Below are 11,989 nucleotides of genomic sequence, written 5' to 3' on the forward strand. Positions count from 1 at the left end.
TTTCTATATATCCACTTCATAAAGTTGCACATTTTGCTTAGTAAATCACCCCAGCATTTTTCTAAAACTGGAATGTTGTGGTTGAGCCTCAAGATAGCAACCATTTAGTACCTGACAAACTGGCTATATAACTATTCACTAATGAGCAGAATGCAATAAACTTGTATCCAGTAATTTTCAGACAACTTGCACTGACTTGCTTTGGCCTGTGGTCAGGGGAAGAGAGCGATGAGAGACTGGAAGCTTTCCTGAACTCTTAAGTGTATTTTTTACTCTGCCCTCTTCCCTGTTGTAAGTCAGCGCCTTTTATTTTCTTGCAAATGGTCTCCTCAGTATGAAACTAAGCAGCCAGTAGATGCTCTTCTACAACTCTCTGCTCCTTGTTGTGCATGCACAGAGCTCCATACAGGTCGTCTCTAAACAACTTCCTTCTAAGTGAAGAGAACATCTTAGCAAGCGTCTTGGTCTTCCCCCCTAGCTGAAAACCCCACCTTTCCTGACACAAACACTTACTGACATACTGCACTAACTGACAAACATTATTACTAACTAGTATTTTATTTTGATGTAGAGTTGTCCTGTCTGTGCTGCACTTACAAATTAAAAAAAATTATAAAATATATCAAGGCTTGTACAATGCATTCGCATTCCAAACTACACCTAATGGGACATATAGCAAAGATATTTACACCAACAAATGAGTCAGAAGAAAATGACCACCAAGACAGTGACTACTGTAAATTTTCTAGGAAGATCAGAAAGGAAGAAAAAGATTGGACACACAGAGGTGATGCAAACACTGGAGGAACAATTACAGATACGGGAGTTTCCAAACTACAGGACCATGTTCAAACTGGTTAGCTTAAGCTAACTGAAGTATTTTTTTTACCGAATACATTGCTTTATCTGTCTTCCTCTGTTTTCTAGATGCAGCTAAATATCCTCAGTGCTTACAGCTGGATGCCTGGGATACAGACTGAGGACTCCCTGCTCCTGGCCTTTTTCTATTCTCTCCTTCTATTCTCCATTACTGAGTCCTCATAAGGACTAGAAACATTTTCTTGAACACTGTCTTTTATGTTTGCATGTAAATTCAGAGATACCTGTGCAGTTTACAACAAGCATGAGCACACTGCAGGACTGTGAAGAAAACCAGGAGACGGAAGCCTTTAAAGGTAACAAAAGAAGCATGGCACTTGTAGGAAACAGCCTAGGAACTCAATGTTTTGGATCTTTCCCCCTTTTCTAACCATCAGCTAGTCACAGCAGTGGGTAGAATGAGCCAGTCATGTTAATAGCAGCTTGGGATGTTCAGAGAGCCTGTTGTGTGACAACCCCTGAAAGTCAATTTGTGCTACAGAAATACACTAAAGCCCAGTCTATTACCTGTTAGCATAAGCACAGCTCCCACAGTGAGCAGGATAAAGCCCACCAAAGAGATGACACTCCGGAAGAGGATCTCAAACTGCTGGGCATTCAGCTTACTCCGCAGATAGTCCACAAACGCATGGATCTGACACAATCCAAACACTCCTAAGGCAGCCATGTGCTCAGAGGACAGGACAGGCTGTGTGTGACAAAGAAATGTAAAAGTGAAGACCAGAATTGATGCAATCTGCAATGTAAGGAAGACCAAAAAAAAAAAAAAAACACTGCCTCTAAGGTAATTACCTGGAATCCCACAAAGGAGATCTGCATGGACAGGATAGTGCCTAAACAATACACTGTGCAATAAGCCACATAGATGCGGTGAGAGAAGCGTCCAGTCAGCATCAAGACAAGGACATGAAGAGGAATAAGATTGATCAGAAAGACGTAACCTCCCCAAGATGACACCTGTACACAAGAAAAAAAAAAGTGCCATGACAATAGTGTCTGATCTATACGGTTGACAAAGCTATACAAATCTATTTAAAGATGATCTGTTAGTTCTCTAAACATGTCTATTATAGTAAATAATCGTAAACCTCATAGCAATTCTACAACACTTAAAAAAAACAAAGCAAAAAGGAGTTTTCTTTTCTCCATTATTTTTCCCTATTAAGTATGAACATATTGGCCACCAGATGCTACCAGTTGGGTGTTCCCCCATATAGTAAGACACTGCCCAATCAGTGCTGACTATGCCAGATTATGTAGGGACATAACCAGGGAATGAGAACATCCAGTTGTCAGTTTATTCATAAGTAAAATCAAGAAGAACAGCAGACGTGGCACCATAAAATAAGCTCCACAATTGTTATTTCATGGGGAACTACTAGAATTTACTAAACAGTTCCGTTTTCCACCTATTGTGGAAAATATGTAATTTAGCATTACTTATACAGTTGCATCAGGATGATCACACAATGCTGACTGCGCCATTGAAGGAGTTCACTGAAGAAGGGTAGGGTGCCGTCTCCTTCATCGAAACCCCTACACTGCAATTATGGTGTGTTGATGGTTGTTGCTGGTGGCCTCACAAAGGCCAGAGATAGGGTCTCACGTTGCCTATCAGTTTAAGACTGACAGGCAATAATACCATGGTATAATGAGTATATCAGTGATCAAACACTAGCACTGTGACACCCTCTAGTGCAGCTTAAAAATGGCCACTCAAAAATACAACAACTTGTCCTGCAAAAAAACACTTCAGAAACCTATGCCAATACAGAAATGAAGAAAAACAGCGGCAAGTTGCTCCGGAGCACAGAAGAGGTAAATAACACTGTTTTTTAATGTTTCTTCACCTCCCCTGACCCAATAATAATATATATGACACTTTTTCAGAAGATAAAATTGCCTTTAAAGGCATCTATGACATCTATAAAGTATTATTGTGACCTCTGCTCACATGTTTGTTCTAATGATCTTGAACAGCTCCTTTGTCACTAGGACAACACATCGGCACCCCATGATCGTGACACAGGAGTGCTGATGGGGATGGGGGCAGACACACATACAAACCCTTACATGTTGCAGTCCTGATTTACTGTGGTATCTAAGGAATTAAACGACTGTTCTCACAGGTCACAATTGACAGCTATTTCTGATGGCAACGGCTGTGTTGTCGCCATCACCATGTAGTATGACATTTTGTATGACTAAGACGAAAGAATGAAATTTTGTTTTGTATGTTGCTAAGGAGTAGGAAGTGGTTACAAACTTGCCCCACATGGGATCATCAAGTTCTATGGGATCTGCATCAATTCATTTGCAGTGTGCTCCTCCAAGCTGGAGCTTTAGGAAGACAGTTTTATTTCTTGTTTTAACTGGACAGCTTCATCTTAGAATGAAGCTCTAAGAGGATGGTCTTAAATGCAATTGAATGAGTTATATAACTGGGTTAAGAGGTATCACAGGGCTATATACTTACCATGTAAAAATAGGCAAGAGCGCACATTGCTGCCCAGTAGATGGAGCCTGTCTTTACAGCCTTGATCCACATGTAGTAGGTGAGCAGCATGCAGAAAATGGCAATACCTAATATCACAAGAAAAAAAAAAAAGCAATACATAATGAAGAAAAAACACACCAACATGCCATACCACAAAGTTTCTTGTGTCTTTTCTCACCTTCATTATCATATGATCCAGCCACAGAACGGGAGATGTATCCCGGAACAACTGCGATCATAGCAGCAGCCAACAGTCCAGCACCGGCATCCTGTGGGAGTAGAGAACACAAGGAATAACTCTCTCCTACAAGGCACTACACCTGTGTCAGCTAGAAATAAGTTTAATGAAATGGTTTTCATTCACTGAAAACAAGCAGAAATACTGGAAATAGTAGGAAGATAAATTACCTTAAAATCTTTTAGAACTTTTCATTATTGCCATTTATATAAAAGAAGAAACCAAGTCAAAAAGGGGTTACTTACTTTCAGCTCTTTGGTCAGATGGTAAGTGACAATAGTGGTGAAGGAGGAGAAGAGAGGAGCTAGGAACACGCATACATTTCTGATGTCGATAGTGACGTGAAAAAAATGCAGAATATGGTAAAACGCTGCTGATGTGATCATCAAACCTAGGGAAGAAGAAACAACAATGAATGAATGGAGAGTTCCTGCGTCATTTCCCTCCCCACTTTCTGACAATGCTGGTAATTCTGAAATACTTATAAGGTCTTTTGTAAATGAAGTCTCATTTAGACTCCAAGAAGCAGCTTTATAAGGTACAACTATCCTGAGCCTCACTTCATTTGGGACAGGCATGCACCAATGAATATGCAGGTCAAAAAAAAAAAAAGCTGAAATCAGCAACTGGGCACCTGTTCAGTATAATGCAGAGCAGAAGCCAAATCCTACCTGGATAGATTGTTCCCCCTATAATTCTTCCCAGTGGATACCATGCTCTGTCATCAAACCAGTTATGGAACTTATAAAATCCTTCTTCTGCCAGGAACCTAGTGGTCCGATAGTTGAAATACCTAAAATTAAACATGAGGCAAAAATGCTAGTCAGTCATAGTGGTGTGTTTTCAGGCAGCAAATAGTATAATTTTGTTTGCAACAATGGATGTGAATAGAGTAGTATCTAGGCCAAAACTCCTTTTACACTGGCAGTTTGTCCATAAAAAGCGAAAATCGAAGATATGCAAGTAAATCAACACTTGTTATTACTTTCATTAACTCTTCACCGATTGAGAGGGGGTTACAGTGGATAGGCCCCTCTTCTCTACATGTTACCTAATAGTCAACAGCACATTCCCTATCTACATGGAGACAAATGATCATTTTTGCAGGCACCTAGAGGATGCAATGAGCAGACACTTGCTGATTTGACAACTGATCAGCGAACCGTCTGGGTTAATGGGTTAACCTGTCCTCTGTAGACACAGCAAGATGAAATATCTAGTGACACCATTTACTATTCCATACCATGTACAGGGAAGCCAAAAAATATTCTGAAGGGGTAGAACTGGAAAAAATTCCCAGTTGTGTCATTTTCTTATGGATTTTCTTTTTACAGTGCTTACTGTGTGATAACAGTATAGAAAACTTTATTGATCCCCAAGGAAATTGTTGCTTCAGCTGCTTGAGGATACATATAGTAAGTTAGGGATTAACAATCAAGCAAATTTACATAAACATAATGGACACAACAATATAGGGAGGGCACAGCAATAAAAAAGAGGATTGGGGCTGGGGTAAGGCACTCGACAAAACAGATTGATAGTTTGCGGAAATGGGATGGCAGGATTGAGGAAGTATGACCTTAGGAAGGAGCTTTGTTGTTTTAGATTGAGATAGCTGCAGGGATAAATGTCTTCCTGAGCCTTATCTTGTCGCATCAGAGGGATTTGTACCTACAACTGAAGATGCTATGCTGCCTTGTGATGGCAGTGAGAAGCAGGGGTGTCCTTGGTTGTCAGTTTTTAAAATTCTCTGAGAATCCTCTTGTTTTGGGAGACCTGCCATAGGTTGAGCCTTCTTCCAACTACCAAACGTTTTGTTGATAAGTCTGTCTATCTTATTCATGTCTCTAACTTTTGCATTTATTCCTCTCCCCCCAAGTGATGGCTCTGTAGAAAAGAGCCACAGCCATGACAGATTGGTAGAAGGTTCAGACATTAAACAACTTTAAGGCTGAGGCCCCACGTTGTGGAAACTCAGCTTTTTTTGTTGCAGATTTTGCTGCGTTTTTTGAGCCAAAGCTAGGAGTGGATTGAGCAGACGGGAGAAGTATCAGAACTTCCTATATATTTCCCATTCCTTCTATAGCCATTCTTGGCATTGACGCAAAAAAAACACAGCAAAATCTGCAACAAAAAAAGCTGCGTTTCCGCAACGTGGGGCCTCAGCCTAACTGCCTTTGGAAGAAGAGTCTGCTGGCACCTTTCTTAACTAGTTTATCAGCACTGAGTTTATTATCTATATGTAGGCCAAGGTACTTGTACGAGTTTACTTGTTCCACAGCTTAACATTTACAGGTTATGGATCAGTACAAATATCAACTTTATATAGTTTATTAGCTGTAATAACTTTTTTTTAAAAAAAAAAAATCAAAGTTTTCAAAACAAAATTTTCTTTTCATCACCATATTCTGAGTGCCATAATTTTCTTATATTTCTGATTACAGAGCTGTGTAAGGACTTTTTTTTTTTTTGCAGGAAAAGCTTATGACGTACCCTATAGAATAATTTTGATGGTTCAGCATTTTTGGACAGAAAGATTGTGTTCTTATTTATGTATCTTTATGTGTAAGCATATGGATAGATGCTCCAGGCTGTCATGACATCTACTATGATGTCCTGTGGGCACTAATCTGTCCGTTACAATATAGCAGCACTTCCCTAGCAGACTGAAGCTTAGAGGCAGCAATCTCAGTGATCCATGATATCTAAGTGGTTAACACCCATAGCCACTGCTGTCACCATCTGCAGCTGTTACAGGTGGATATCTGCTGTATAATATAGCTGTCACCCACCAGGTATGGAGAGGGCCCAGCATGAAAAGTCAGTAGGGAGTTAAAGAGTAACTGCTTCAATTTCTTTCAAAAACTGAAATTACAAGTGATTATAAGAAACCTTGTAATATATCTGATCAAAGAATAATGCTTCCTTTGCTACTTTTCCTGCCTGCTACACTGATCAGGTCCACCTAAAATGGGTTCGTATCTCAGATTATGTAAAAGCCTGGGGTGAGAGGCAGGAAAAACTAAAACTTGACATAACAGTTATCCTTTAAAGGAAGTTTGTCACCAGGAAACTTATTATCAAACCAGCCACATTACATTATGGGGCACATTATGGAGAGCATCATAACTTTATTGGAGTCCAAGAGATCCACCACATCCTTGAAAAAGCAATTTTTACAAACACGCAAATGATGCGGACATGACAGTCCGAATCCTGAATACAGAGTCCTCGAAAATGGCTTTTTCAAGGAAATAGTGCATCTATTGGGTTATCGGAAACCATGGTGGTGCTCAAATTATTGTCCCTTACAATGCCACTGGAACTAGCTTGGTTTCAATTTTTCTGGTGACAGATTTCCCTTTGTACCCCCAGCAACAAAATTTTAACTAAACCAAGTAAGCCAATGAAAGGGTGCATAAAATTAGATAAAGGTTTCTAAACATGTGCCGAATTTATCATCAGCAAGAGCAGCCTCAATAAATTGGGACTGTTTAGTCTAGCTGTAAAGTCTAAGGCTTTGCCCACAAGAGCAACTTATCCCCAATCTAAAGGATAAAGTGGGAGTCTACCCATTGGGACCTCCACCCATCACTACAGGGGTGCCTTGCACTCCCATCTGACCATGCTGCCTCTTTATTCACTTCTATGGAACTGCTGCAGACAGACAAAGTAGACATGCTTGGCTTCCAGTCGCTAGGGATAAGTGGGTTAACCCCTTTAAGATGTTAATGATATATATGCCCTAATAAATTTTAAAATCAGTTTCAGATCCGTACAGTGCAGAATAGCTGCATTATGAGATTATGTCTGACTATAACTTATAAATATGGTTCAAATGGCAAGCCTTGCTTCAAGCAAAAAAATACTATTAGTATAACATGGTGCGAGAATGCAGAACAAACATTAGGATTCTGGGTGTGGGATAAATAGACGACCATTATATCTTTCATCTCCAGATCTTTAAATCTACATCCACATCCTTATAAAAACTGGTCTGTCCTGTCAGACTGCTTTGTTCCACATGGCCTTGTGTGTAGATGTAATAAGCAAGAACTTACGGGTCAAACTCGTGGATGACGCTTTCAAATCTCAAGACGGAGAACAATCTAGTGGAAAATGCTGGAGAAGGGAAAAGAACAAACGTAAATACAATATGAGAAAGGTGACAAGTATTGGGTAGAAATAAAGACGCAGAAGGGGAGAGGCAGGTGAAGGTACTTACAGAGAATTGCGGCCATGGACAGGATGAGGAGTTTGAGAAGAGTGTCCTGTTTCTCATAGGACAGCCGCAAGAAGCCTAACCGAGTCATTTTCACATGTAGGGAAGGGACACACAACACTCAAACACCTGCAAGACAGAATTAAAAAAAAATAGATATGTCAGGAAAATCTGCACATGCAAGCAAATAGAAAATTATAGACTGAAGGTTACAAAGCGGGAAGAACAGATTCTCTCAGCAACAGAGTATTGCAGAAAAGAAGTGCGAGGTTACCAACCTAGAATTAGACTGTAAAAGAAGAAGTGTCTGCAGCGAGACAGAGCATTTCTGCAGAGATATGTGCTGATCCTCTGGGAGGCCACAAGACGGATACTTACAGCAGCACAGAGTATTTCAAGTGAGGCCTGTGCCGAGAGGTCACAGAGATGGAAGAAGCTGGGCACCTAGCAGCACAGAATATTTCAGAAAAGAAATATACTGTTAGAGTTTACTAACTCCGACGTGCCCAGATGGAATGGCAGTATACCAGTACAGAATAGCAGTACAGAGTATTTCAGAGAAGCAGTAGGCTGCTCTGTCAGCACACAGCAGGAAAATTATTACCAAACATAAAACAAGCACAAGAAAATGGCTGAAAAATCTCATTCATTCATTTAGAGATTTTAGATAATGGCTGCACTTTGCAGAGGCTTTTAACTGGCACTGATGATGCCGTGCATATGTATATGGAAAACACTTACCCAGCATGCAACATGGGATTACAGATCTCTAAATGCTTGGTAAACACAAGCACTGACTACTGCTAATTGGATACGATTAAGAGAAGCACAATTCAGATTTTTGCCAGAATTGCGAAATGAACCCCTGGAGCCTGGTATATCCCATGCACGCGTTCTCCTCCTGCCACAAGCTACGGTCACTACTGTGAAGAAACTGTTGAATACTTGGATCCTAGGAACAGGAAGTCTGAACCAAATATATCTGACTGCTTCTCAATGTGACAGCTCAACACATTTTTTTTGTTTCGGGAAAATAAGAAAATCATGATTAAAATTGCCCATAAGCTTGGGGGGGGGGGGGGGGATAGATATTAAATTTCATTTTTAGTCAAATTTAGCAAGCCCTAGAATACAACAAACTGGTGATCACCGAGAGCTAGTGTGTACATGGACCCTAGTAATATCCTACACAGAGCAGATGTCACAATTACCAAGCACAGCAAACGAGGACAAATTCCACCAGCAAGGACGCCAAAGCAGATGTGAAACTACAACTCCCAATATGGGAACAATTTTCTTCTTAAAATATGTCCTGTGCATTCCAGCATATGTTAAAGGGGTTGTCCTACTTTCTAAATAACATTATTAATAAAAAGAAAAAATGTGACCACCCCAGGGACATTTTCTGATAATCCGATGACAATCCATCTCCCCATTTCCGGAATCGGATTGTCACTACTACTCCCCCCACCCACTTCACTCACATCACACACTTCACCCATCCACAGTTTCTTATGGAAGAGAAGAGGCCATGTCATAGGAAGAAGGGTAAGTATGTAATACAGGTCAGGGGTTGGGCTGAGAAGGTAGGGTAAGACATATATGATAGGAAGAATAGCTAGACAGGGAGGGGATGTATGGGAGGGGGACAGAGGTGAGAGGGGACAGGAAAATACATATCAGGAAATAGAAAGATGTAAACAAAAGTAGGGGCCCCCAGAGACACCCAGAAATCACTCAAAACACTAAAAATATATAGGTATATTTATCAACCCATTAATAGCACCAATAGACTTTTTTTTTTTTTGCTGCAAAACCCCTTTAAGTTTTAGGCCCCATTCAGATGGCAGTATCTTGGTCACTATTTTCCATCAATATTAGGAGCAAAACGTAGACACAATAGCTGTAAATCTTTCTTCTAGCGTTGTCTCTGAAGGATTCACTACGTTCTTACACACAAAAAAAAAAAACGGTGGGAAAATGTTCAGCAAAATAGTGGTGTACTGCACCATAGCCTGCATTATTCACTAAAGCTGCACTTAAAGGGGCTGACCAATACATTTATATTGATGACCCCCTTCCCCCGCTGATCCCCTCTGAATACCATTACAAAGCTGCCCATGTGCTGAATTTAGTGCGTTTTCAGTTTTTTGTTTTTAGGTCAGTTTTCCAGAAGGATTGGTGCTGTTTCTTTGAACTAGATATCATTATACCGTCAGGGGGGACAGCCTTACAGAACAGCATCATCGTGGGAACACCCAGTCACGGTACAAGACCCATTGGCTAGCAATACAGTGATATCAGTAGTCAAAACTAATGGCACAGATATTGATAAAATGAAGTCACTATCTACACACATTACTTATCTGGTACTGATCTTAAGGTACATCCTGTATTATTCTCCAGATCTTCCATTTCTATTTTGAAGGCGGAGTCACTTGGACATATTACTGAAAACTGGCATTACCCATGCCAGTCTTAAAGGCCCCAGACCCATCAGAGGGTGCACCTTAATTATGACAAGTTGCACATGTCCTCATAAATGAGGCTGTGTGGCGTACACCGGCTTACAGCAAGTGTACATTTGCTGATCATTTATACCATATTTCTGGTAGAAATTATTATAAATTTGGCAAGTCCTATGGCCAAGCCCACGGTGCCTTCACCACATCCCATTTTTGAAAACGTGATGAAGATTTTAAAGTCAGTATTTTTTTATGCCGCGTATGCCAGAAAACTTGCATACAAGACATACTGAGAACATAACATTACTTATTCTGTACTGAAGCTGATGTACAGTCTGTATTAGACACCAGAGCTATTCTGCAGGTTTTCGATGTGACAGCGGCGCCCCTCAGGCACTTACAGACACTCTGCTGGATACTATGGCTGACTATCTGCTAAAGTGGCTTAACTGGACTGAATGGAATAAGCCATTTCCAGTTTGCGATATGGCACTGTCAGACAACTGACCGCTATTGGTTTACCTAGTGCTGCCATTATTTGTGACAGATCACTGCTGGGATCTGGGCATTAATATTTCAGAACCAATAAATTAACCAAGGTAATCCCACAGTCTGATAGATAATAGAGAACTACTACCAAATACTCACTAGAGGTCAAGTCCAATCAGGGGACCCCTCGATATGCTAATGCTGCTTTCATCGGGTTCCAAGCATGTCATATTCATTCTCCATATACTGTAGTTATCGTATTTCTATGACTCCATGACCATACTTCTCATAGATCATTCACCCATGTTGATCTGTCAGTGAACAACATAGACAGAACTGTTGCCATGCGTTCCGTGTTTCACAGAACTAGGCGCCTACTACCTACTGAGTAGATGAATGACTCCGATGACGAGCCGCAGAGATTTAGTAGTAGGGTAGGACAGGAGCGGGGAAAACAAATTCCCTGCATCTGCTTTCTCCTATTCTTGTTGTGGCAGCCTCCGATCTATACTGACAGTATACAGATGGTGTAGACAGAGACTGGACACTACTCAGATTTGATTTCCCCACACCTGCACCGTCTTGTCTCACCTGTAGAGGGGGTAATAGAGCTTTGATGGCTATTGCTAGAAATGCAATTCCTTAAGATTCAAGAAGTAAAGCAGATGTCAAGACAATGTAAATGTCCAGATCTTTAATAATAATTTGTATGGTGTGATCATCTAGAATGTAATAACTTGACAAATCCAATTATTAACATGAGAAATTAATCTGTCCACGTATATATTACACAAACAGTATACACATTACATAGAGGACACATACTTTATACTGTGTACATAGCAATATATGCGATTATCTACATAGGGGGCACTCCTACGTGTAACGTTATACACAGCAGATATACAGGTCTGCACTACTGCAGTAATATCCCATACAAGGCACATGCATGCAGACACATCCTCCATACAGAAGTCTATGCAGGATGTGACACTATACTGCACATATACAGGGCACTATGGTCTATAAGGAGGATTCCCTCACACAGGCTACTACAGACATGCTAGTATCCCGTACAGTAGCGCCCACAGCGGCCGCCCTCCAGCCTTCCCCAGTTCCTTCTCTCACCTGGCAGCGGCCGCTCCTCTCTCCTCACTCTCCCCATCAAACTCCCCACACTTTCTCAACCTACCCTGACA

At 40.8% G+C, this 11,989-nt stretch overlaps 1 protein-coding gene across 1 annotated transcript in view; it reads right to left on the reverse strand.

The window, feature by feature from the left end:
• The window catches only part of STT3A (STT3 oligosaccharyltransferase complex catalytic subunit A), a 19,057-nt gene extending 7,068 nt beyond the window's left edge, over positions 1-11,989 (reverse strand). The window contains exons 1-9 of the mRNA XM_075280075.1: positions 11,919-11,989; positions 7,840-7,965; positions 7,676-7,736; positions 4,286-4,407; positions 3,860-4,005; positions 3,555-3,645; positions 3,356-3,462; positions 1,672-1,836; positions 1,387-1,567 (exon numbers count right to left, since the gene is read on the reverse strand). Of these exons, the coding sequence (XP_075136176.1) occupies positions 1,387-1,567; positions 1,672-1,836; positions 3,356-3,462; positions 3,555-3,645; positions 3,860-4,005; positions 4,286-4,407; positions 7,676-7,736; positions 7,840-7,927 (961 nt within the window). The 5' untranslated portion in view covers positions 7,928-7,965; positions 11,919-11,989. The remainder of the gene's footprint in view (positions 1-1,386; positions 1,568-1,671; positions 1,837-3,355; positions 3,463-3,554; positions 3,646-3,859; positions 4,006-4,285; positions 4,408-7,675; positions 7,737-7,839; positions 7,966-11,918) is intronic.

This window comes from Leptodactylus fuscus, chromosome 6 (genome assembly GCF_031893055.1).
Source record: "Leptodactylus fuscus isolate aLepFus1 chromosome 6, aLepFus1.hap2, whole genome shotgun sequence".
In the NCBI taxonomy this organism is placed as follows: domain Eukaryota; kingdom Metazoa; phylum Chordata; class Amphibia; order Anura; family Leptodactylidae; genus Leptodactylus; species Leptodactylus fuscus.